Source organism: Archocentrus centrarchus, chromosome 17 (assembly GCF_007364275.1).
Source record: "Archocentrus centrarchus isolate MPI-CPG fArcCen1 chromosome 17, fArcCen1, whole genome shotgun sequence".
NCBI classification, from domain to species: domain Eukaryota; kingdom Metazoa; phylum Chordata; class Actinopteri; order Cichliformes; family Cichlidae; genus Archocentrus; species Archocentrus centrarchus.
The window spans coordinates 29,637,781-29,665,589 of NC_044362.1; the positions used below are offsets into that span (position 1 = coordinate 29,637,781).

Below are 27,809 nucleotides of genomic sequence, written 5' to 3' on the forward strand. Positions count from 1 at the left end.
TTTTTTGTGTGTAATGTCTTTGCCTGTATGGGTATATAGACTGTAGTCAACAGCATTTATGGGCTTATGTAGAAAATGAAGAAATGACCTATTTTGCAAGTATCTTTATGACTCTATGTTGTATCTACATTATCATAAATCCAGACCTTTTTTGGCCACGTCACATATCTTTACACAAGTGTTATATTTGTCGTAATTGGTGCTGCCCTCTTGGCCAGATTTCTCTTGAAAAATATATTTTTAACATCACTGACACTTTTTTTACCCTGATAAATAAAGAATTTATATACACAGAAAGGTTTGTTTTTGTGCTTCCCACAGTCCAAAAACATGCTGTTAGTGGGGTTAGGTTAACTGGTGACTCTAAGTTGGCTGTAGGTATGAATGAATGAGTGTGAATGGTTGTCTTTCTCTCTGTGTTACCCCTGTGATAGACTGCCGACCTGTCCATGGTGTATATTCCTTCACAGACTTTTCACTTATGAACATTTTTATACTATATATGCCGTGTTTCGCATATTTATATTTCAACAACATGTGAGCAAGGGATTACTGTGAGTCTGTGTGGTTTTATTAGGGTCAAAACATAACACTTAAATAAAAAAACTCCTTCCAGATGTCTGACAAGTGGAAAGGATGTTAAATCTGGAGAACTTCCTCAGTTAGTTTCCTCTGTCTCCCATCTTGATTTACACTCTCATGTCTTGCCCTCCTTTTGTAACTTCTCCAGCTTCCTGCCCAAATTCCAGAAGGATGGTGTCATCTAAGAGCGATTCTTCCTCAACATTATGGTGGAAGGGGAAAAAAAGGGGGGGGGGCAGGTGTCACCTCTGAATAGGCCCTTATCCGACCTCCCAGGAGCTAAATGGCTTGGCTGCCCTCTATACAAGGTGAGCATGACATTAAAGAAAATGATAAGCTTTGTTAATGGCATCACGGTGCACAGATGGCTGTAAAATAAAAGGTTTCGTAGCTTCTTGTTTTGGCTCCGTGTTGACAGAAAAGGCTGCGGCTGAAATGATCTGTAACATTGTGACGTGGAGCACATTAAAATGTTGTAGTGCCGCTGAAGGAAAAGAGAAATAACAGGAGGTGCAGTTCACTGGCCTCCAAACACAAACTGTAGAATCTGAAGTCGGCCACATGAGAAATGACAAACTTTTCACCTTTAAATCAATCAAACAATTAATTTGTTGTCATTCCCAGAACTAAAAAAAAAAAACACAAACAAAAAAAAACCTGAATAGATTAATTACATTTGCATTTATCTAATTTATTAAAAATGTAAAATAAAGAAAAACATGTAGCAAAACAACCAGTTTCTGATTGTCCTGACCACACCGACACATAAATTTAATCTAATTAACTTGAGACAATCAGAAAATGGAAACCATAAACAGCAGAAAACAAATTAATTGCATGATTGATAAGCAGACGCATTAGTGAACTGAAGGTAACAAAAATAAGAGAAACAATCCCTTTTTTTATAAACAGACTTGTGATTACATTTTGAAAACCAATTATTACTTTAATTAAAAACAGAATAAGCAATCAGAATAATTAACCAGCAACTCTTTTTGACTTTAGACCTCTAGTACAGAGATTTGTCTCTACTGGGCAGTGAGATCAGCGACACGGTCAACATAAAGTGCTCATAAAGTACACATGTAGGATGCCGACTGTTTTCTTTTCGAGGTTGTAATTGTTCCTCTGAATGCAGAGTTTCCCTTTATTGGGATGGGGGGGGGCTGCTTCCCATGTTTGCACACCACAGACTCAGGCGCACTCTTAGCTGGTTTAGCTTTATTGTCAGTTGCTGCTTCATTCAACTGTGGAAAACCAGTTCTCTCTGGCTGATGTAAAACACATGCGCCTGTGTACAGGTGTCTCCACAGATACTTGAAAGTCTGAAATACTGTGAAGTACTGACAGATTTACGTGGTATCAACAGGCTTTCTCAGCAGTGTGTGAACTTGTTTGGAAAATATGTAAATTTACAGGAAATTCATTCACACCATCATTCATTAAAAAATAAATGTAGTTTTCTAATGTGTACTTTAATGCATTAATAGAATATCAGCACACTGTGGACTCCGCACATGCAGGTTTCTGCCTTTAGTCAGTTGTGTTAAAGATTATTAAATGCACAGTTGCGCCAACGCTCATTCGGATTATTTATAATTTTCCACTAGCTTTTCCTTGTGATTCACATACAGTGATGAAAAGTTTGTGGAATGCATTATCCTGATGTTTACGGTTAATAGAGATATGATTTAACTGAGGTTAATTCTTGCTGTGGAGAGCTGCCACTTTCATATTTTGCAGATGTTTTTGGACCTCATTGTGCAGCTGTTGGCTAAGAACTGAACTGGACAAAGGTCACGTGAAGATGATCACCTTTAATGGGGGGGGGGGGGGGGGGGGGGGGGGGGGTTGGGGAGAGAGGGTTTATTTTCTTCCAAAGAAGGATTTTTTGGAAAGCCTTTCGGCAAGGTGGGAGAACTGAACGTACTGCAGCGGGATTATTAATGGCAAACAGTATGAGAGTGAAGTTATATTTTGCACAGCCAAGAGAAACAACTCCTTAATTACTGGAACTTCTCCCTGGATATTCTGGAAGCTGTCCCAAAACGTATTAAGGACTGATTGTTTCACGGATTATTATTATCACGCTTAAGAAAAACAAAGTCTGCTCATTGATAACATGCAGTAGGAACAATGGAATAAATCTGTTACACTGCATTACGTCATTCTGAGTGTTGCAGCTGTATCAGAAGAAAAGAGATTGTGTCCCAGCTGCAAGTCACCGAGGTAAACTCACAGAGATCTGTTGATTTCAAACAAATCCGTAAATTGAAAACATGAACAGCTCAACAAGTGGACCTTTGAGCTCAGGAGACTTTTGTTTTACTAAAAAACACTATGAAATATGAATGAATTACACCTAAATCTGAACTTAAATAGTTTTGTTCAATTCCCCCATTTGACTGGAACTTCTGTTCTATTATTTTGTGTTTTGGCCACTTTTTTTTTTTTTTTTTTTTTTTAACATTTATGGTTTTATATTAAATTTCATCTCATCCTTGGATAAAGAAAACCACAGTACATAACAGTATATGAGCATAAGTTTATGATCTACAAAGATCTGAGCTGAAGCCTGAAAGCACCTGTAAATTCGGACTGGTCTCAGTGTAATGTAAGAAGCCCTGGGAGTGCTGTTCATGCTCCAGAGTTCAGCTGTATTTGAGTACCAGCGTGGAATGAGACAGCTGAAACAGCATCCTGTGTTCTTGCAAATCCACACTTGTCAGTGCAAATGTCCTCACAAACGCAAACGTGAATGGCCGGGTATTCATGTGAGCTTCCTTAGTGAACCTTAAAGGATGTGGTCGACAGGCTATGACTCAAAAATTTAAATAACTAAGCTTATAAAATCCCTTCTGTTGTCTCACTCTGACTGTGGCATGGTTACCATGTATGAATGTCATTAAATTAATAAAAAGAATGATAAAAGCACAGGATGGAGTGGAGATTAAACCGCTTCCAGCTCTGTTTCCTGTGTACTTATACCTCAGTCTTTCTCAACACACACAGGCTGTTGTCTTAAGCAGCATTAATTGTATTTGTTAGGATGTCACCTTTGACCTGAAGAACAAAAACAGCAGCGGGGAGCTGCTCAACAGGTCCCCTGTGAGGCACTGAAGTCGGACTGAACAGGAAACACAGCGGTGTTTTTGGGAGATTACCTCATTGTATTCACGAGATGGGTTAGACGGGGAGATGGCGTTGTTACACAGTAGCCAAATGTTTGTTTCAGTTATGTTTGTAGATCAGCTGCTGCAACACCCCCCCCTCCCATCATTCAATATGATGAATGATTTCATCATATTACCTCCTTTGTATCTATCAAACTCTCTGTTTGTATTTCTGAAAAAGACATCAGCAAGCAGCCCTGACAGATTTGACATCTGACTGCACAGTCCCTCACGCTTAATTGACGACACGTCTGATCAGGGTTCAAAGCCGAGGCCGGGAAGAAAAGATGTGCCTGAGAGAGAGAGGCAGGCGAGGTTGTAAACAGGATGGAACAGCCTTCTGTTTTATTCTAAAATTTGATATGTACAGGAAGAAGTGGCTGTATACATTTAGATCATGTAAAAGTTTTCTGGAAAACAAAAAACAAAACCATTGCACATCAGCATCTAATAACTTCCATTTCTTTTTTAGATACTTTAAAAACACATCATGGTGCAGTATAGTTGAAGGCATATCAAGAGTACAAATACAATGATAACTGTATTGGCTCTCGCAAATAGTAATAAGAAAAATGTTGAGGAAAGTGTACCCTTTATGAATTTAAAATGGTTAAAAACAAAACAAAACACTGATTTGTGTGCTGCAGTGTCACTGACAGAAAAATCACATCATAACCACCTCCGTGTAACATTTTGTGATATCATCTCAGGCACTTATCGATATCAGACGCCGTAACAGGACAGCTGAACATTAAAATCCATTGATTTTAGAGCACAGGTCAAATACGTCCTTCTAAATGTGCGTGTCTGCAATTTGCGTTCACAGCAGGAGCCCGACACGTACTAAAATAATGCTCACAACGGAGAACCCTTTGTCTCTCACCTGCACAGCTTGCGTCTTTATTTGGTAACAGTTTTTCATCAGCTTCATTCTCGGGTCGGTTTAAAAACCTTCAAACTGGGAGAGAGGCCCAAGTCCGTTTCTGCCGTTACACCCCTGCACACATAAATACGCGCGCTGACCGATATTGTTAGCTTTCCTAAGGATAAAATAAAAGTTTACACACTGGAATAATGCCACTAAAGGTTTATGCTTTTCTTCATCTCATTTATTACCCTTACTAGGCCTGTGTCTTTCCCAGCAAGGGTCTTCATTAAACAGCAGGAGATAATGTATGTCACGCTGCTTCACTCTGCATATAGAGATGGTGTGGGAGTGAAGGGTGATTATGCACTGCCTGTTTGTTTTCCATAGCTTTTTCTGTGTTTCCCTTTTGTTTAAAGTTTGACCTCTGCCCCGTTTAATTTGTTTGCTTGCAGGCAGACGCAATCTCATCACAAACAGTGCTGTCAAAGAAAGACGAGCACGGAGTAAGAGGTTGCCACCTACGGCAGTAATTATAACAGTGGGCTGGTGGCAGTAATTTTTTTTTTTTTTTTTTAAGCATGTGTCATCAATGCCCAAGGTGTTCTTTCCAGTACACCTACAACAGCTGGCTTCACTGATTAGTGCCTCATGAAAAAGTTTCTAATCAGTGGCCGCAGAGTTCGACTGGAATGGAAATTTTATCTAGTCACGTATATATTTCTCATTTAATTTGTCCAGGTTTGTTTTATACTTCTGTTTCCTTATTTAATTGAGACCAAGGCAAAAAAAAAAAAAAAAAAAACCCAAATCCTTCTCAGCTCAGTCGCAGCAGCACTAAAGCATTGTGTGAAACAAGTTCACAAGAGGGCCAAAGAAAATCTGTATGCATCTTTTTCCATTTTCATAACAGCTGTCCTTCGAGTTTAAGCGGAGCCAGTGGGAGAAAAGCCTGTTTGAGGACAGTGAGCAAAAGCAACCGCAGCGCTGTTGTTACTGACAGGTGTTAGCATTATTCCAGCCTGCTGAAATTTCCAGCCTGAAGTTCGCTGTGGCGTTTTCTGCTGTGACAAGGCTGCTGCTTAAACCCCTCACACAACACCTCTGCTGCCTGGAAAAACCATTTTGCCAACTTTTGGGAACTCCATCCAGGGCGACTTGCCAGGTGACCCACTCACCTTGCATAATGATTAATGAATGCCTGTTTGTTTACATGTGAGGCTGTGGAATGATTCCACATTTAGGCAAGCTGCACAGAGAGAGGTGAAGCTGGAGAGCACAAACTTAGGATTACCATATTAATGGGAAATATTTCAGGATGAACCAACCCTAACACACTGTTTCTTTCTGAACTACTTGTATGGAAAGAACAATTTCAAGTCATATTTCATTCACCTTCATTGTAATACGGTAGCAGAACTAGACGCTGCAAAATGACCTGCCAGTAAATATGCTGCTTTATCAGTTTGTTCTTCCTTTAAAAGGCTTTGGCATTCAGTTTATTAACTGAGTGATGCTTCTTTTTTTTTAATAAAAGTAAGATAGCCCCCTTACCTGTCGCCTCTTTTTAAATTATTCTGGAGAACAGTGCTGGTTAAATGCTAACAACTGCAAAAATACAAAAAGCAATTATAGCAATTGAAAGCAATTAACACCCGAGGACAGTTTTGCCTTTTGTTAAAACCAGGAATAAGCTCCAGCTAATCTCACACTCCGAGGCTCGTTGTCTCTCTACCCATCTTTATTCTGTCTCTTTTTTTTTGGCTTTTATTCCACTCTTTATGTCAGAAGCCGGGCCCTCTGTCGATGCCTCTGGTGGCAGCGTTCTTTGGCTCTGGCAGGCAGCAGGTGGCTTGTGATGAAAAATGCAGTGCAGAGCCTGACTCGGGAGACGAGGAGGAGGAGGAGGAGGGTGGCAGTGTGTAGCAGGAGGAAGAGTAAGGGGAAGGGAAGGTGTGAGATGCGCAACGAAGGGAGAGCAGGGCAGCGGAGGATAAAGGTGTTGAGGTAGGAAAAAAAAAGGAGCATAATGAACAGAGAGAAGATGAGAACAACACAGAGAGGATGAAGGCTCCAGACAGACAGGCAGGCGGGCCAGCGAGTCAAGCCCAGAGCCATGCAGAGGGGCCAGGCAGAGGATCAGAGCTGTCTACCCTCTCTGCCTGAGTCTCCTCCACGGAGATAACACAAAATATGAATCATTTATGAGGGGTCTTTTTTATTAATAACACACACTCACTGTGCCCTGCTTTCTTTCACACACTTTGCCTTGTTTTCTGTGCTCCCTGTGGAGTACTGTGAGAGCTGTATTGCTGTGGAGAGAAGACTAAAAGTAGAGAAAACAGAATGCTGATAAACACCGGCAGCATCTGTCGGGGCCGAGTGTGACAGGTGGGGAGAGTCATCCACGGGACACATTCTTGATAGTGAAACATGTACCTTGTCACATGCCCACATACCAAACCCACACAGAAACTTACGCCTCCCCGTGGGCACAAAAAAGCGCCCACTCACTTGCCTGTCTGCCCATTTGATTGTCAGTACACGACGATGCCAGATCTCGATGAATCAGAGTCCTGGACGACTGTGAACAAGCTTCGTGTTCGTGAATGCAGAGAAGGCACTGTTTGTGGGAGGGTGAGTGAATGACTGACTAGTATAGGTCATCCTCACAGCGGTGGACTGAACACAAACACCCACATACTGAGTACACTTCACAACTGTTTGCCTTTAAGATCATTGCTAAGCTATAGGACCTCTAGGTTGTCCCCTGTCAAGATTCATAGTGTCCACTCTTCTTTCTTCAGAATAATTCCCTTGGCTCTAATCTTTTTGTTCAGCTCCTCATCAATCAGCCCAATAACAGTCTTCAAGAATAAAAAAGTCTTCCTTTCTCAGATCCCAACCTATTAAGCCTCGCTAACTGCGACGGTGAAGGTGGCACATCGTGTCGGTATGGGCCTTTAGGAGACGCGGGGTCTTTCAGGTGCGCTGTGTAGCCCTCGTAGCTGCTGTTAGCGGCGCTTTCCTGCATTAACTTCCCTTTGGCTTCCTGCTCTCTGCGTCTCTGCTCCTGCCTCAAGAGCTCCTGGGCCTCCAGAAGGACTCTGGCGTTGACGCCACCTCCGCCTGGATAGCCGTTCCTGGAGCCCTGGTAGCTGGAGTACCTGGGGTTGTCCTTAGCAGTCTGGAAACCTTCTCCAGGTGGGTATGCCTTTTCCCAAGAGTCTTGGGAGATGGTGCTAGGGTTCTTCCTAGGTTGCCTGAAGCAGAAAGGAAAATAAAGGAAAAGGAAGTGTGAAACCACTCTTGGTTTTAGAAGTTTTTTGACATAGTCGTGATTAATTAACCCTAGGTTGGTTTTTTTCCCCCCATCATTTTGACTCCCTATTTAGTTAACCAAGCAGTCTTGGAACTTACTAGCTAGTCTGCTGACCTAGCCATTGGACATCCTTGCCATGACTTCCTGGTACATTGTCTTAAGATGATAGATTTCATTTTGGCAAATGTGACCCCTCTTTTGTTCTCCACATGGACCGTTTACCTGCACCCATACAAAGCCTCCTATATAAAACAGGTTATAACAGAAGCCAGAAGGCTTTAGATTCTCCATATTTTTATGCCATCTGTGGTTATTTTCAAAATATACTTGCTTACAAACTTCACCATTGGCATGCAAGAGCTACAATTCATGCTGTAGGTTTCATAACCAAAAAAAAAAAGGCAAGCACTATTTGAAACTGAGTGTAAAATGTCAACAGTCTCTTCTCAAAGTCAGCTTTTAACCTTTTCCTGCATCTCTGGGCCTTCTTCAGAGAGACTGTGACATCAGGTTTAAAGCTGTGGAAAAATCAACTGGAGTTTTAGGTAAGATATATTCACTCCTACATTTATCGCCATTATGGTGGTTAATATTTTTTCAGGCCACGGCTCCCTTCACATGGGTGATGCAAACATAAGCTGTAATGTTGCCAAAGTGGTCAGTTTAGATCAGCCACACGCAACATTTTAAAATCAAGACCAAGATGAGAGTCAGGGGGTGGGGGTGGGGGCGGGGGTGGGGTGGGGGGTGTCCAGGGCCGTTTGTTTGTCTGCTTACATGAGCAAAGGACATTTTTTTAGCGTGGATCCTGGATGGCTCTCTTTTAAATTTAGAGATGGGGGCTTTGGCAGAAGACGTTTTTCTCTCTCAGTGCCCTTCCAAGATGATCATTCATTTACATGGTTGTAGTACAACCAATAAATTAAGTTGAGCATGACTGGAACTGATGGGGAACTCAATGTCATTTTTTGAAACTGATTGAAATTAAGGTACGTATATATGAATATGAGGTAAAATGAACACGTTCCCTCCATTAAAAAGCAACAACCACCACCACAACCTCATTTTAGGTTTATTAACAATTGAACCCGTTACCTCTAGGCAAATGACAAGTATCTTTTTGATAGCATCGATAACACAGGCGCCGTAACATCACATTCAAAGGAAATGAGGCACCATTAGGGCCTCATAAACTGCCTCTGGGCAACTACCAAACCTACAGCAACATCACACAGGGACACCTAACCATGTCAGAGTCTCCTTCCAGCCCACTGGGCTCATGCTGAGACAGACTAAAACCACCATTGGATCTGACAGACAGTAATAGCAGAGCATTGGATCTGACAGACAGAAAAAGCTTTTACAGTGAGAAAAATGAGGCAACCATCTTGTCCCCTATGGATTCGTACAGGCTGATATGCAACACCTGACACAAGTGTCTTAAAGGCACAGTTGGTTGTCGTGATTCTGGAGGGCTGCCCTGCCCTTTATGTGAAAGGCGGGGGGCCAAGCAGAAATCACCTCTGATTTCTGCTTGGCTAGCCTCTTTGTGTTAGCCTTGCCTTTCTGTGTGTTTGTGAGCCTATACGATATGCATGAGTATCCCGATCCTAACAGCTCCACCCGCTTATCCCAAGGGCAAAACGGGAGCAGACTCATAGAAGACGGCAACACACAAGAACATCAATGGGCATTTGACTGCCAGCCATGCATAATTAGCAGGTTTATCAGCCAGCTGTGAAGAAATCGTATTATTCCTGTGTTTGGATTTGAGTAGGAAGAGGAGGGGGGAAAAAAAAGGATCCTTAATGAGAACAAAAAAGACCTTTGTTTTTATTCAGCAGGGATTGAATGCAATTGGGAATGGATACACTCCTCGATCGGCGAGATAGGAGAATATAGCCCAGGTTTATTCTTGCACACGCCTGAGTGATTCCAATTTTCAGAGACAGGCGTCCCCGGCATCTGATTTCATTTCATACGTTGACAAAGAGGCCAAAGCTGGTCTGCCTCCCTGCTGAGAAATGCAAACCAGATCACTGACTCTGTCTTATGCTGTGCCAAGAGGGAGCATGTACATGTGTGGTAAATACAGAAAGATGTATACTGTTCTGTATTCCACTCATGCACACAGTGAAGCATGAAGATAAAAAAAAAAAAAGGAGAAAAAGGTGACAGAGTGAGACTGACAGGAAAAGGGGAGATAGGACAGGGGAGTCATGACATGTGGCTACAACACCCACGCCTACACATGCAGACACACAAGTAAAACCAGCTGTTGAAGCCAGTCTTTGGATTTCCAAAATGGCATCACTTTGCCTCATAGATCAATGGTGCTGATCTGTGATGAAGAGGAAGGCTCTTCACTCGCCGTCACTGCTTCAAAACGGGAGATTATTTTCACTCGTAGCTCCGTGTTTAGGAAAGAGTCTCATCCAGGAGAGAGCTGAACGTTTGTCGACAATAAAAGTGTTTATATTAATGTCATTAATAGAATAAATATATAAATCAGCTATGCTCATCCTCCATGAACTACATGGAAACATATGAATCCCATCAGAGTCATGATCTCTGAAACGGAAAATTTAAAGTCTCACTCTGTGACTCCAAAGGATGGTACGCTCTCTCAGTCAAACAATAGTTAGTGTTCTGGAGAAACTGCAGCCGCGTTTATCCAAACAGAGCAGTTTATTAATGGAATTAGTGGAAAAGTAAGGGTATGTGGCCACAGGATGTTGCCTCTGACCGCTGGAGCGCGACGGCAGTTCATTAATCTTTCAGCAAAGCTGCCTGCAATATTTATCAAGGAAGGGATTTACGTTAATAACAGTGGATTAGAGCACGACGGTGAAGTAGGAGAAGATAATGTATTTAATGTTGTATATGTATGGTAAGTGCAAGATGACATGCAGCAGAATGCGTGTGCTTAAACAGAGCTCGTCTTAATTTTAAAATTATACAGCTGATTTGGGAAAGATGACAGTAACTGTGAACAATGTTCCCTTCTGGACTTCTCATGCCTAAAGGGAGAAATTCAAAAAAGAGCCATAGTAGGGTACTGCTATAATTCTACATTAACATCATATCTATGATATAATCTCATTACTATGTGTCACTGTTACTTAATGTTGCATGAAATTAATGTAAATAATTTCTTGTTAAAACAGGATACTGAGGCAGAAACAATGATTTTTCCTTTCCTTTTCATTTTTCCTCCGTTTGCTTCAGAGGTTTAGCTTCAAAAAGCAAGAAAATATATCATTTGTTTAGGGGTGCCCATACGGATGCAAAAATGTCCACCCTGGAGGTAAAAAATTCACCCTAGACTGACACCAAAAAAATCCCAAGCGATAGTCAAAACTTTTCAAAAAAATAAAAATAAATAAATAAAGGACACCCACACCCCAGCACTTCCTGGAACAAGAGACCGGGATCTCGTGCAGATCAAAGGGAATTACATTAAGGGAAAGGAAAGCAATCATGTCCTATCTTTGCGAGAGGGTAACACGATCTGTCCATCTTGACACTGAGTGTGTGTAGGCTTGTGGTCTGAAATTGACCAGCTATGACCCTTTTTCTTACTCAGATGGTGTGTGTGTGTGTGTGTGTGTGTGTGTGTGTGTGTGTATACACATATATCCAGTTCTGCCATCACTACTGTCACAAGGCTATTACAATGAATCAGACCTAATCAGACAGGCACGTACATGAACACACACACAAAACCACACACACATCACTGCTTCAGATCCATTACACTGAATTACAGATCTCAAACAGTCACAACCTCCGGGACACTTTTCATATTAGGCAGACACATGAAAATCTTTTGGCACGTATTGATCGTTGGACAGAAACAAATATCAAACACAATCATGTCAAGCTCCGCGTGCGTGAATCCTACCGTGGCAGGGAGCTGTACTGTCGCTGTGCCTGGGTGAACGAGTCTCTCTCCTCCTGCCTCTGTCTTTGCATCTGCACCTCGACCGACACCGAGTGACGACCTGGCTGGCTGTACCCGCCCGGACCGTTGCTGCTGGTGTTTGACTGAAAACGTGAAAGTGGCAGAACAGTTAGAACTCAACACAATCACCATGGGTATAATCAGTATAATCAATACCTATTTTGTCTGCCTATTATGTTTGGATGGTAATCCACGCAAGATACAGCCTAATGAAAATCACAGAAAATGTCCATTGGATTAAAGATATTGTGCAGAAAACTTAAATAAAGAACATTATATACAGAGCTGTGAAAAAGTCTTGGTCCAAGGATCATTTATTTATATTTCCATAGAGTCAGATTGGTTTTGTCATTTTTAAAGTGGTATTGAGCAATAGTTCTCCATGGTTTGGGGTTTTTTTGGACATTGGCTGCTTTCTCACCTATTTTCAGTCCAGTTCTTGTACCTGACCACTTTCATAGGACTGTTTTATGTTTGTTTAGTCACTGAACACTGACTTTTGAATCACCTGAGCTTAGAAAAGTCCCCAAACACAAGGGATGAACCACTGTTGTGGCTACAAATAACAGACAATTGAGCAAAGAACCAATTTACTGTAAAATAGGTTCTCTGCTAAGTTGTTCAAGTTGGATTAAATTCTTTACTTGAATCTATGAAAAATGCCAAAGTTCCCCAAAGGGGGAAAAAAAAAAACATTTTGGCATGATGTGCAAATGAGGAAACTGGAAGTGTAGAGAACAAAAGAAGGACCCAATAAAGACTTAACGCAGTGCCTGAGAGATGCATCTGGCCCTTCAGTTCATCCATCTACTGTTCACCGAAGCCTCATTAGAAATGGCCTCAGTGGAACTGGCTGTCTGGAGCCATTTTTAAGGACAGGAAACAGGCTGAAATGACTGAGGTATGCAAAATCACACAAGAACTGGACTGAAAGTCAGTATCAGAAAGTCTTATGGAGTGATTTTTGGTTCAAATCATCATCAGTGTGCACAGAGGAGGTCAGATGTGAGTGTCTACAGGCTTCTATAAAACACACTGGATTCAGATTTTGAGTCATCGTGCAAAACCACCTGGAAAGCATTTGACTGGCAACGGCTTCAGCGTGACAGTGATGCTGAGCACGCTGCCAATGCAGTAAAAGCACACCAGGATGGAAAAAACATTAGCAGTAATGGATTGGCCTCCCCAGACCTAAACATTACTGAAGCAGTGAGGGATCATGTTGACAAAGAACAGAACAAAAGGCAGCCAACATCCGAACAACATACATTGCTGGACCTATTGCCCATTTCCCAGCAAAATATAAAGAAATGGGGCGTGGCATGAGACTTTTTCACTGCACTGTAACTAATAAAGACATTTTGTTTATCTGCTATAATTAGATGATTATCCACACATAAAAAAATGGGTTAAAAATATTGTGCAGAAAACTTACAGAATTCAGAGATTATGCTGCTCTCAGTGAAGGACATTGTATAACTGCAAATGTGTCACAAGCAACAGTAAACTGCTTCTCAGGTTAGTTAAGGATATGATATACACATTCATATGGCATAGAAGCAACCTATTTCAAAATATAAATGAGAGCTAACATTTCTTAAAACTTCTGTATCACCTCTAACCCCGAGCTGCTGGAAACGTCCTCGTCCACAGAGCGACGACGTGTTGATCAGAGAGCTACTTGTCCTCTCATAAAAGCTAATACGACTCTGGGACTTGCAGGAGTTTTACACTCCCAGTGTTAAATAAATACTGATGACTTTTTTGTGTTCCATTAAATTTTTATGGGGTTAAAGAGCCTCAAGAAATGCAAGAACGATTGCAATGCGCTAAATCTTTCAGTAGAAGAATTTTGTGAACGTTTGCAGGGCTGATAATCATATTGGAAACTCAAACTGTATGTACATGCTGCAGCTGCACATTTAGCTGCGGCTAGACTACAAAACTGTGGCGATTTCATGCTGTAAATATACAAAATCCTTAAAAATCAAAAGAGAAAAAATTTTTCAATAAAAAAGAAACCTATTTTTTATCTCTAAAAATGTTTCCTGTCATAGTGTGGCAAAAAGCACCATATTACCCTCATACTGGCATGTGTATACATGGCACATATTTTCTCAAAAATGGCTTTTAGTTTATAAAACCGAAGAAGTGCCCGTCTTGCCCCGGAGTTATATTTGCACAGACATATTAAAAAGAACACATGATCCCTCAGTACAAATTCAAAGCATGAAAATCACCACAACTTGGAGTCTGGGTTTCCTCACAGTAGGAGCAATAAAAACCAACAGTCATCCCTGACACAAGATACCCTCACAAAATCTCCACATCGCAGCACCCTACACCCGCCCGAGCCCAAACCGCAGACACTTACCAGCAGTTAGTGGGGCAGACACACCCTGAGCTCGTCTCTTCTCAGGTCACAGTGAAGGTGAGACACACAGACAGACGGGGAGGGAGGTGATGCGGGGGGGGGGGGGGGGGGGGGGCATGCTGGAGACTCAGAAGGTTTACATGATGAGATGTGATGAATGTTAGTGGGTGTTAATGAAAAAGACAACACCTGACATTGTGACAGTCTTCCCCATACATGAACATGAACACCTCCCGTGTTGCTGTTATCGGGCTATAGCAGCTGAGATATATTTATATTGTGGTAGCAAATACTTCACGAGTGCATACATATGCATGAATATATTCTAATACACTCACACATTTCTACAACTATGTGAGAAATGCAATTTTTTTTTTAGCCCAAAAGAAGTTCAATATGTTGAAACAAACTCCTTCATATATTTGTTGCCCCACCATGCCTAAAAAAGAAGAAAAGTACTAATATCTGTTCCCAGTAGCTGTACTTGCAGGCAGGTGAAAACCTGAAATAATTTCTCTCCATTTTTTTCTTGGAGGGATGCATGTCCTAGGCTGCTGTAGCCTCACAGAACCCAGAGTTCAAACAGGGATAATGGTACATTTTGATACGCCGTCTCCTTAAAAGGCACTCACTGAAAGAGGTGGAAGCAGATGCGAATTTGTGAAAAGACTTCAAATCCTGCCTGTTCGTGCATTTTGGTCAGTGGTGCTAAATTGCCTCGATTAGTGGATATTTTCCCCACTGATTCAGAAGTTGGAAAGGTTGTGCTTTTTTAACTATTCAGTGATTTGATAAATGCTTCATTTGGAGTATAATTAGCCTTTAACCCCAAACTGCACTGTTGAAACTACAGGTTTACACCGCGTCTTTACCCTGAACCTAACAAGAAGCTAAACCAGAACCCAAACAACTCTTTAAATACTGGACCTCACAAAGGTATACATACAAGGATGCACGCACACAGATCTCTCTCAGCAACAGAGCTCCAGCTTGAGGTTCAGCCCACACTCGTACCACAACCCCTCTTCCTGCGATGTTCATTAGTTGGGTGGGTGCAATAACTGTGTGCAGATTAGTTGCAACACAAAGCCAATCTAATTACTTTTATGGCTGTAACATATTCAGAGCCTGGTGGGAGCAGTGTGGACATCAGTTAGTGGGAAGGCCATAAAACGATTAAGAGTGCTAACGAGGCTCGCCTTTATACCAAATGAAGCCAGGGCAATCATCTCTGGCATCGAGCGGCACTGCCTCGTGGTTTGGCTGACAATAAGAGAGGAGCGAGTGCCTACATAACCCGTATTCCATATCTGAATTAAAAATGTTCACGGGAGAAGTGCAGTCTTAACATTTTTTCCACTTGAGAAAAAAGAAAAATCCCTTCAGGGACCTGCTGAATATTCTCAAGAATGTTGGCTCATCTGCCTAAACACAGTGATTGCAGAGGGGAGTGGAAAATACCCTAAAGGAGGCCAGATAATAGCAGCATTAAAATGTTACAGTAAAATACAAAAGGCAATATCATGCCCTCTCTAAACCCCCAACATCAACTGAATGAACTCCTCAGTTCCCACAGTGGTATAAATGAGTGCAATAAAGCTTGGCGCGGTGCTGCCGAGAGGGTGAACATCAGTCATCGTTGATGGAATTAGACCGTTCTACCCACAATCCTCTCCTGCTCCCCAAACTACGGTGAAAAAGACGGAGAGGGCACCCATCACAAAGAATAAATATATTGACCCAAGGCATGTGGCTGCATACGGACGGCTAAGAAACAACTTGGATTGTTTCTTAGCCGTCCATATTTAGAAAATGTGTAATTGGGTGGATGAGAAAGAAAGCTGTGACGGCTTCAGATTTATCTCACTGAAGGTGTGATTTGAAGAGAGCTCGAGTGTCCAAATTTGGGCTGCAACAGCATGCTAAGTGCTTCCATATGGCTGTTCAGAAATATCTGTCTAATCGGTACAGCGTGACGCTAACAGGGGTCTGTGCTCAAGGCCCACAGTTAAAAGACGAGCGATAACAGAGCGGATTAGGGCTGCAACTCATGATCGTTTTAAAACTGACTGGTCTCTCTGTTTTATATTTATCCATGGATTATTTCATGAAATATCCAAAAACACAGTCTTCTTTTTAAGGATGTGGAAAGTGGACTTTTGCAATGATCCTCACAATTTATATTTGGCATGTTTGCTTCAAAATGTTGATCAAAGGTGTTCTCCATTATTTCAATAAATAAAATACTTGGCTAATTATTTCAGCACCCAAATCCATTGCTTTTTCATCTATTTAGGCTGAACAAAGGCAAATCTATTTTTGTTTTGCATCATATAGCAGAACATTAAAAAAAAAAAAGAACAGTAAATGGCACCGTCTCGTATGCAGCGCTGTTCTGGCATAGACTAAGTGGGGCAGATGTAGGTGAATTAAGAAAAAAGGACGGTGGCTCCTTGAGGTTTGCAGCACATCACTCGGATGAAGCAAGAAAATGTAATAAATGCACGGTGGAGGTAATTGAATTTCAAAGACATATTCTCCTGTTTTCCATATGGCCCACCAGTATGGCCAGGGCATGAGTCTAATAACATGCAATTACTATAGAAAGCCTGAGTGTGGGCTGCAGCCTGACAAAGTAAAGGGGATTTAACAGGCTGTGGAACTGAAAAGGGTTGCTGGGAGAAATCTATGGTTGGCAGATTTATTTCCAGACTAATTAAGCTTTAATAATAATGTATTTGACACACAGAAGTTTTTTCATGTACCAATTTATCTGGTAAAAACGTTATAGCTCATAGACTATTTGATTTTTACGTTCATGAGTTCATTGTGACTGATGTAAGCAAACATAATGCTGCAGCAGTGACCGGCTCTTTAATTGAGCGAATGCTCAGTGGTTTTGAGACAAAGGGAGAGATGACCTACGCTCTTCTTTCCCACGCGGTCCCGCTTTTCCTGTACAATGCCGGCTGGAATGTGCACCAGTCCATCGATCCCACTTACAGGCAGGACTCTGGTTAACATTGCCAAATGCAAAACGCTGCTACACATATTTGCTGGGCTTATTAGCTAGAAAAGAAAGAGCCAGAGCACAGAGGATATGGTTCATGAGCTCTTACTTTATCAGTTCATTATAAGTCATAAGAGCAAAATGTTCCCATTGCACACCAAAGACTGAGCAAAGTTACAGTGGGAATTTCTAGTTTATACATCAGCAGTAAAAAAAAAAAAAAAAAGGTTCATAGAGAAATATATATATAAAAAAACATACCTGTGTGTAAAACACCTTGTAGAGAGAAAACACCAAGAAGGGTGTTCAGTGTTATTTGTTGTAGACGACATTATGCACAACACACCTAATGTCCGGTCTGGGACAACCCGCATTTGTGCTACCGACCACCATAGTATTACTATTTAAGGTATTATTCCATATATATCATAATGAGTTAGGAGAGACTGTGTGAAAAAAAGTGTGTTGTCCCAGACTTGACAAAAGTATATGAAGACATTTCATTTCTAATAATACACAAGTTAACAATTAGAAAAAAAGCATTAAAAAGGTACATATAAGATTTAAAATCTGCTACAGCCGGCTGTTTATATAATCATAATATTCTACTAGAAATAATGTAAAACCAAGCACACTTGAGGTGCAGGAAGCAAGAAGGACTAAAATAAATACTAAAAATATGACAAGCGATTGCATCACCTCAAAAAAAAAAAACTTTGAAGGCATTCAGATTTTGTTCGCTTCTAATTGCCCCTCGTTGCTTCAGAATGCACTGGTTATCCCTCTCCTCAGCCAGTGCAACTTTACTTTAAATAAATGTCAGTTGAAAAAGCACATAACCCTCACTTGAAACTGTAAGAAGGCACAGTTGAAAACAAAGGGAGCCCCCTTTACAGACAAGCAAAATGGAAACAAGTCAAAGTCCATGAGATGGCGGGTGGGTCCACGTGGACGACTGACACACAGAAAATGGGGATGACGGATGAGTACAGCAGGCTGTGACAGGCGGGTGGGGTTAGTGATGGTTGTGTCAGGAGGTGTGAGGACTCCTGCATGCAGATGGTGTTAGCATTAGCACAATTAGCCAAGAAGGCTAATGGAGGTTAATGGTAATCCTCAGGTGAAGAGGATCGTCAGTCTTGTTCATGGCTGCTAGTAGTGGGGTTAGTGACGTAAGCACCATTAGCCACAGGTGCCAGCACTGTTTGCGTTCTCCTCAGGCTAGCACTTGAGTCTGGGCCCGGTAGAGGTCGTTTCTTAACAGTCTGGCAGTCTAGGCATCTTCTCGGGGACAGCAGTGGATTTAAGTTACAGGCCCCAGTCATTTCAGACACTCACCCAGGGCTGCTCGAAGCTGTAGGTCCTCCTGCGATCATCTGGGTCATCCGGGACGTTCTGGGCCTGCTGAAACTCTTGCCTCAGCCTCTGTATCCGGTCATGGTTGCTGGGGGTTAGCCGGTTACTGGGGAGAGAGAAGGGAGAAAAGAGAAGGGGGGGTGGGAAGACGGATGAGTGTGAGAGGTCCATTGTTAACAAGTGACCTGGTTCCATCAGCGCAGGCGGAAATGGCCTGCAGGATGATGTTCTTTAAAGTCCAGCATGCTTTGTCCATGAATTGATCAAATGCACTGTTGACACTGGCAAAGCACCCAGATTTACTCAACCCAGAGAAAATGTAAAAAATGTGATAAAGTGAGGCAAGAGCCAAGAGCGAGCTTACAGCTGAGCCAACAGCAATATGAATCAAACTAATGCGCTTCTGATGTATTATTCAGAACAACGAACAAAGACTAGTGGCGAACGGTGAGTAGCACGCCAACAGCCCCCCCCCCATCCTTCCTATCAAGGCCTTATATCATTCAACCACTGCACTGCTATTGTCTGCTGCAGGCCTGTTTACGTCAGACAATGCAGCCGTCAGTGCAGCTTTCTCATGGTACACTGAGCAAATACACTCTCACTGGTCATTCATAACAACTCTACAACTATATTAGAAATTATGGAGTCTGAAATGTTCAGCTATGAAATATTCACTTTTCTCCATTTTGGACACCATGGCCTGCTCAAAAGCATGTAGGCTGAGGTTTATAAGATACAAATCTGCTTTTGATTTACTACTGCATATAAAATCATTATACACACTGTATGTAACGTGTATTTATAGATTTTGTGTGTTTGTCTCCTAAATGTTTTTATAACTTGGTTTTCTTGTTTATTTCTCAAAACTAATTTCAGGTTAAAAAATATTGTGAAATTTTATAAGATTATAAATTGATTGATTGATTATAAATGTTTTGTCTCTGTAACTGTAATTATGTCCTTTCTAACAGTTCTGCTAAAAGCTGTTAGGGACAATCAGCTCGTTTTTTTCTGAATGTTATCTTAAAGGTTTCTGCTGGCTCCTGAGCACAGAATGACTCCATTGATATAAATAGAAACAAAGGTTAGTGTTGAACTCACACGGCCTCCTACAGAGGAAAGTAATTAACACATTTTCCCCCTCACACTGTGTGAATGAATAGAAGTGTCAGGCTCTTTGAATGAAGGAGCAGCGGGCGACTGACTCTGAACCTGACTTTTCAACTTTCTAACTTTTGCCAGGAAATTCCTGTGGACTGTCTGAAACTCAAAAAAGGTCTGATGTGCAGATCTTTCCAGGTTTTGCAAACCTTTTCCTGACTAAGTGAGGGAAACTTTAGGGTCAGCAAAAAAAAAAAATTAAAACTCCATTTACTGAGGGTTTTGAATAAAGTAAAAAACAAAACAAAAAACAGGATGTGCATATGAACACACACACACGCACGCACGCACATAATCCCACAGCACTTGCACAGTTCAAACATAATATCAGTTTGTCTTTATTAGGTCGATGTATGACTCTATGTAGCATAAAATTACTGCCTAATTCATTTCATCCATCACAAAACAGCCAGACTGAGAGCCCTAATGACATAACCTAACACACAACAGCACCACCAACTTAGCCGGCTATCAACTCCAGACGCACACAATAGAGAAGCCAGAGGCGGTCAGCCTTCTTAAAGACCAGGAACCTGCCATATGCAATCCTGCTAATCTCCATGACATGTAACACAGCTGCTTGGCCTCTCTGGGGCTAAGCTGATCTGATGTGTAACCGTCCGGCTACAGGTTACAGATTCAATGTCACCTTTAACAGAAACCACCACAAGGTATGAGCATGTAAACAGATGACTGTACCAAGAAAGCAAAAAGACTGTTTGGCACAGTCTAAATTCAACAGTGCGATTTAGTACAAATTAAAAATGCAGTGTTTGTTTGATGGAAGATGCTCAATCTCATGAGGCTCAACCTTGTAATAAAAAATTATATTATATATGGAATCCTGCCCAAGAGGCAAAAGAAAATAGGAACTCAAATAAAGGGATCAAAGATCTCCAGTCTTTGACAAAACACTGTAAAATCAATCAAAGAAAGAGCAACATAACAATACAACTGTACTGCCAAAAAAACCCCAGAGACCAGGAAGAACAGCAGGCTGAAATTCAGTCGGAGATGAGCTTCATCATCTAGACAGACTCACTCAATATCTGGCACTACTGTATGAGGCTGAAAGGTCACTGTGAGGCTTTGTGGAGTGGAGTGTCTCGGGGACTCAATAAGAGGACTGTGGCTTGCTGACTGGGCTGCCAGCAAAGCTGTTTACGCTGAGATGCACCCTGCCTTTCATGGTCGGGTGTGCCTCCTGAAAAGCTGTCTGTCTCAGCCTTAAGCCTGGCAAGGAGGGAGCTTTGGGAAGATGTAATGTCTGCACTGTGGGCAGACTTTGACGACACTACTACAATATGTCCTAATGCGGCATGTTGGAGCAGAGGGATTGCTCAAAAAGAAGCTTTGAGAATAAAATCCAAACAGTCAAACAAATTTTTAATCAAAACTTGTCTTTTTTTTTCTTTTTTAAATCCTTGGCTAAAATTTGGGTCAGGAAGCCTATAAACTCTATGGTAACTTTGATAAATGCTTAAAAAAAAAAAGAAAATACATGTTTGAGGGAAAGTTTTACCTTCTCCTTTCTCTCCTAAACACCTTTAGGTGGGAGGGTGGGGTTCTGAACAGCATCAAGTGCTAAATCCAGTTCAATATGTGATCAGCAGTTGTTGGGCAAGGAGGTAATATTAACATTAAACTACCAAGAACAATCTGTAGCTGCAAGCAGTACATATTGATGATATTGTTTCGACACCCTGATGTAACAGCTTGAAAACACCGACTTAGATAATGGAGGTCGTGATTCCAAACTACAAGCTGAACGAGCTCACGATATTGATTTGATGTATAAAAGATATAAACTGAAACTATTCTATTTAATGTGCTGCCATTGGCTGTTAATTTTCCTTATTACACTGTTACAATGAACGTTTACTGGCAGTGGCAGCTGCAGAGTGACTTACAGCAATGTGTCATTTTTACTCAGTAAACAATCTTTAGCAACTACTAACTGCAGCTTGGAGCGATCATTACCAGCAGACAAGAGTTTGCTGCAGATACATCAGAATTATTGTTAATAACAGCTCATATGATCTAAGGCTGAGTGGCGCCAAGTGACGGGCGTACTTTGCGATGGCAAGATGCCAGTGCGCCTGAAAGGCAAGATCTACAAGACCGTTGTACACCCCGTTGCCCTGTATGGCTGTGAATGCTGGCCCGCAACCGTGAAACACGAGCAGGCGCTGCACGTTATGGAGATGCGGATGCACCGATGGAGCCTTGGTCTGACCCTGCGTCATGAATGCGGACGTCCGAAGACGCATGGGGGTAGCCCCGATCGTGGACAAGATGCGAGAGGCCCGCCTCAGATGGTACGGACATGATGTCAGAAGTAACGAGCACTCGGTGGCCAGGACTGCTGTGTGTGTGTGCGGTGGCTCAACCGGATTAAAGAAGATATGAAGCACGTGGACGTGGTGCCAGAGGATGCCTTTGACCGGGCCAAGCGGAGCCGGGCATGCAGACATGCGGACCCTGCGCCTGTGCGGGATTAACGCGAGGAAGAAGAAGAAGAAGAGCTCATATAATCTGCTGCCATTTCAAAGGTCTTTTCTGACTGAAGCAACACTGCAGGTAACAAATGTGATTACTGGCACTTGCAAATGTAAAAGTATTTCAAAAGGTTCAACAAGAGATTCATCAACTTACAAACTTGAGCAAGTCTAAGTATTTCGCAGAGATGGAACCCAACTTCAGGCCTTATTTAACATCGTTGGTGATAATGTCATGATCTTAGACGATCTAAGAAATTATCTTGGAAAAAAAAAAATAGGACTGATTATAAGAACTATAAAAATTTAGGTCTTCTTTAAATCTGGTCTGTGCTGCAGTCAATCTTTGATCTCAGACCTACAAAGCCTCGATGTTTAAAAAAATGCAGGCAAATCACTCAGATTGTAAGAAAACAAAACTTTGTGAGCAAGATCGATTGAAGGCAGCCATGCAAAGCCCTTGCTTCATTTGGCAGGGAAGAGGAACTCCAGTCTAATAGGATTAGTCGATATGGGCTGTCACTTCAGAATCCCCCCCGACTCTGGCACTGCTTTCACAGATCCCAATCAAAGCATGCCAACGGAGAAAGGGAAGGTGCGACGTACAGTAAGTGACAGAGGCAGCTGATATGCAGTGCCATAATCCTGCAGATTATACATGAATGGCCTCATTCACAATGTGTGCCCTTCCCATGCCTATACGAGCATTCTCCAGACCTACCAGCAACTGCATGCGGGCATAAATTTTTACAACCCTCACTCAGAGGACATTTAGTGGATCAATGTGATCAATGCAAAGCTGAGGGTGTCCACATAGTTGAGAGCACTAGAAGAGAAACAACTGGAGACGACCCCACGGCCCACAAAGACCATCGAAGCATCTACAGCGTGATGAAGTTCAGAAGCCTACACGGTGGGAAGCTTCAAGTGGATCTTGTGTCTCTTTTGTGATGAGGGCCCTCGTGGTGAGTGGTTACAAGTGGTGTGACCTTGAAGATACAAGAGCAGCATTGTTGGTTCACACTTCAAAGTGTTGCATGAAAGCATCACCCTGAGCTAAATGTATCAGGCATGCAAACTAATAAAGACAGCTTAGACTATTCAGTGTCTTAACTCTTAGTGTATATTAAAAAAAAAAAAAAAAATCAGGCTTACTTCATTTCCCTTCTTTAACTTAAAGGGCATCTTTTGCCCTTTAAGCAAATTAACAGTTGCTGACTCCCAAAAAAAAATCTCACCTCACTTTTAATAACTAGGAGGTTGCATTCTGTGATATTCTATCTATTTAATGTGGCAAAAATCCTTACTTCATAATAATCAACTTTTTAATTAAAAGCACCATCTTAATTAAACATTTAATTAAGCATGGGTAGTCATGGGATTCCCATCTCTGATGTGACTGGTGTACTGACTAGCTCGCCAGCCTCTTAAATAAACATTTCCTGATGTACAGATACACACAGTAAGAAAAACAGTGGCGACACGCAGCAGCAGCTGCGGTGGTTAGTTTCTGTAATCTTATCAGATGGGTGAACTAGGCCCTACATCCTATGACAAAGAGGGAGTAGCTGGTGGCGGCTTTCTCTGCTGTGAAAAATGAACTGAGATGCTGAAGATGATTATCCAGGTCTATTGATCGAAGGCTCGCCGACAGCTAGAAGCGAGACTGATGCTGCTGCTAACCGGCGCTAGCAGCTAACTCTCTATCTGTGAGGCGCTGTGTGACAGTGTCCCCGTTATCTGCTGCAGTAAAGCAAGAAGGATCAGCTCTTATTTACGCTCTCGCACAGATCTGTGAAAGCTGTTAAATATTTATTCTGCTAAAAAAAAAAAAAAGTACCTGTCTAAGTGTATTTCTGATTACAGAATTTATTTTTGTGTACAAAGAAAGACTAAGAACCGAAAAAAAAAATCTGTGTTCAGCTGTGTTAAGCAGCACAGTTAGCCATACAGATGGAGAGAAAAGGTCTCCTTGGAATATGTAGTTTGTGTAGATATTTTCCCACTCAACATTAAATAAACTGTTAGCTTTGATTTGCTGTGCATGATGATTTAATGGCTATACTCTTAAAATAAACTGTCTGCCATCCCCGTCGTCTTGTTCTGGTCGGATGCTTATAAAAGTGTGTTTTAACAAGGGAGCCCTTCTTGTGGCATTTTTTTTTTGTTTAATTTGTAAAGCTTCAAAGGAGAGACAAAGTTTATTGTTTTTAAAGTAATGTAATAAGTAATTTTCTTTTCTGAGTGCTGCTCATTGCAGCTACTGTATAAATGGTGTCTCATAAGACCATGTGGGCTGTGTGCATGACAAAAAACAGAAGATAGATGTTCTTGATTTACATTCAGTATCTAGCATTGTGTATTTTTTTTTTTTTTTGTGGTTCAACATAATTTCCAAGAAGCTGGTTAATATTGACTGACCCTATATGGATGACGTGGCATTTCTGACAAAGAAAAAGTATGATCATTGGACTTTGGCTTGATACACACGAGGATAAAACAGAATTAGCTCAGATGTCTATTACAGCCTCACTGGTGTCTGCTGATGCACTGGAAAGATTAGAGGGTCCAAGAGGCCATCGTGTCTGTGCCTTTTAGGCTCTATTAGCCTCAGCTTGCCTTTACTCCAGATTACACAGGTTTAACATTGAGACAGAGAGAGCCAAATTGATCAGCAGAAACATGGCAATTAGACACCAATCAATACAATATCACCACAGTTAGCAACTCATTATCAACCCCCTGGTATTTGCCTCATCATGTCAATGGACTAAGTGAGAGTAAAGTGGAACTGCATGTTGATAAACTGCACAAACAAATCAGTTAATATGTAGAGGAAGAAACAGTCGAGTAAAATTTACCATTCTGTGTATGTGTCGACAGGGAAGTTAAGAGGCTAATGAATCTCGCTAACACGTTCTGTAACCCAGGCTGAAGCTGACACCATCTGCGTGCTCACGGCCCGGCTCGGATCAAACCGTTCTCTTCTCAGAGGGCGCAGCACGGGCACAGCGCCGGCAACGCTGTGCCAAGCTCGGAGCCCGAGTGTGCAATTGTTTGTGTGCTCACCAGGAAAGAAACGTGGCACTTGAAGTCGACTTGAAGCAGTCACTGGGTAGCATTAACAACTGCACCTCTGGAGGGGACTGTAGATGGAATACCCGTAATAAATTCACACGTCACATTTTAGGCAATTTTTAATGAGCTTAAAGTCCAAAAAATTGATACAGGAGTTGATCTAATGACTGCCTTGATTTACTGAGATTTATTTTGGGTCACTTCATCGTGTAATAGCGCCAAAAAAGAAAAAAGTTATGCATTGCATTACTGAAGGAAACCCTTCATTTGTTTTCCTCAAACTAACAGAAGACAACTTCCCAAGAAATGACTAATTTCCTACAGCACATGAAGCCAGCACACAGATACCTTCCTGCAGCTTACAGTAGCATTCATTCTGAGCAGTAGCAATCCCACAGGGTGTCAACACTTGTGCACAGCAGACAGTAAACATTGGAATCCATTGACGGAACGGATTGAATTTAATTGGCTTTCAGTTTTATAAGGCGTCTCTATTTTTCCAGGGGCACTGCTGGTCAGAAATGTCGGCGATGGTAATATAATATTTGACTGATATAAATGCGTGCGCGCGCGCACACACACACACACACACACACACATTTAAAGCAAGATGGGTAACAGTTCTTCGATTTCAAGCCATGGCGCCACTGGAAGCAATAATGGCATGGCACACGGAAATATGCCTCCTTTTAATTCATGGGCCAATTTCATGCTTGCACACATCAGCGTATCAATGCCGGCCTTTTCGGTTACAAGCAAATAAATTGCTCTGCGATTCTAGTATCTGTAATTCTGCCCTACTTTTAATGAAGGTGAGGGACATGCTGCCCTATGTGGGCCATTTACGTGTCACCCCCCCCCCCCCCCCCCTCCCCCCTCCCCCCTCATGTGGTGAAGCCACATTTGAATATGTCACCAATATCTGCAGGAGCACTTCACATGTGGTTTAGCAGGAGCTCCGATTCCTTTTCCTAACCAGTGCTTTCAATATGTCCCTCATCATCATTCAAAGATTAAACTTTATCCCCAGATTAAGCTGAAAAGGGATGGTGTCAAATCTAATCTGATGGATGCCTTCAGTCCAAGATACAATGGAATCAGATTTACTGTTTCAGAATAAAAACCGAGTGTAAGAACAGCAGAACTTTACTGTAACTAGTATGCTACACACCCTCTTATAAAGACAAATAACAACCACCCTTGTATCTACGAAAGACTGTCAAACTGGCTACATGCTGGTATTTACATCAGCGTTCTGAGGCATCACTGCTTGTCTAGATCATAGTTGCCATGACACCCTTTTTATATTTAGACAGTCCATCAAGAAAAAGACTGCATTGGCTGTCAGCTCAGTCCTACAGTGATGTAATAAATGATCTCATTATATGGTTTACATACAGTTAACAACCCATAAAGACAAGAGGCAGATTAGCAAAAATGCTCATTGGTTCCCCTTTTTGTAATATATTTTTGAAGGCAGTGATTCCCACCCAGTGATACAAGCACCCCTAAAAGTACTTCTGCCAGGTGGGGGGTGGGGATTAGCTTAAGTAACTTAGAATAAAGCAGAGATGAAACAAGTACATCCGAATAGGTTTGAATAGAAAAGTTAACTAAAGCCAACTAAAAGAAATGCATGAATGGATAAAATTGAAAACACAAAATTGCTTGAAATAATAATAATAAAAAAAAGAAGCAGCTGAAACAACTGATAAATAGAACATCTTTAACATGAGAAATCTTGATGAAGGGGATTTTTCGAGTCGACTGTGGCTACTTGAGATCAAAACGGGCACCACTGATTCCAAGACTTCATGAACCACAACTTGTCTCGCCTACCTACGTTTCAATTCCATCTCCCTGCTCAGCACTGAAATGCTAAAATGGATATCTGATCTCATCCACATTAACAGCAACTGCTGCAGATGCCATCGCAGTATCATCAGCAGTGCTTTGATGCAGCCGTACGAGAAAAAAGTGCCTAATCTCATCCATCAGTGATAGATGACGATCTCCTCTGCGCAGAGAAGCGTAATGAACGCGAGATTATTTAAAACCGTGCAAATCTCCGCACACGTGTGTTTGGACTCCTCTTCCTTTGTGAGATTTTGGAACTGCTCTGAAGCACAAAGCCAGTCGCTTCCACCGCATGTCTGTTTCAGAGTCTATTCATCTCAGATATAAATTCACAGACCCTTTCACGCCATCTCCATCACACCTTGCTTCGCTGCTCTTTCTCCCCTACACACACTGACAATGACTTGAGGGTTAAGCAGAGACGGCATCCATCAGCCCACATCGTTCAATCAGTCAACAGACAGATCTGTGCTGTCACATAAGTCACTTACTGTAATATATCTGGGCTTCACACTGCCGTTATGATCCCACCAATCATAACTAACGCCTGTAGGCCACTATCTTAG

At 41.8% G+C, this 27,809-nt stretch overlaps 1 protein-coding gene across 1 annotated transcript; it reads right to left on the reverse strand.

Annotated features, from left to right (window-relative positions):
• Positions 1-4,078: 4,078 nt before the first annotated feature.
• LOC115795325 (partitioning defective 3 homolog) lies at positions 4,079-27,809 on the reverse strand. The gene is made up of 4 exons (XM_030751155.1): positions 27,735-27,809; positions 18,629-18,752; positions 11,847-11,989; positions 4,079-7,883 (listed from the first exon to the last, which is right to left on the reverse strand). The coding sequence occupies exons 3-4, from the start codon at positions 11,915-11,917 to the stop codon at positions 7,490-7,492; spliced, it is 465 nt and encodes a 154-aa protein (XP_030607015.1). The 5' UTR covers positions 11,918-11,989; positions 18,629-18,752; positions 27,735-27,809; the 3' UTR covers positions 4,079-7,489.

Excerpts from the sequence above, each read along its gene's own strand:
- LOC115795325 (XM_030751155.1), bottom strand. The coding sequence starts at position 11,917 with ATGCAAAGACAGAGGCAGGAGGAGAGAGACTCGTTCACCCAGGCACAG. Across the intron at positions 7,884-11,846 it reads CAGTACAGCTCCCTGCCACG|GCAACCTAGGAAGAACCCTA; the intron begins GTAGGATTCACG and ends TTTCTGCTTCAG.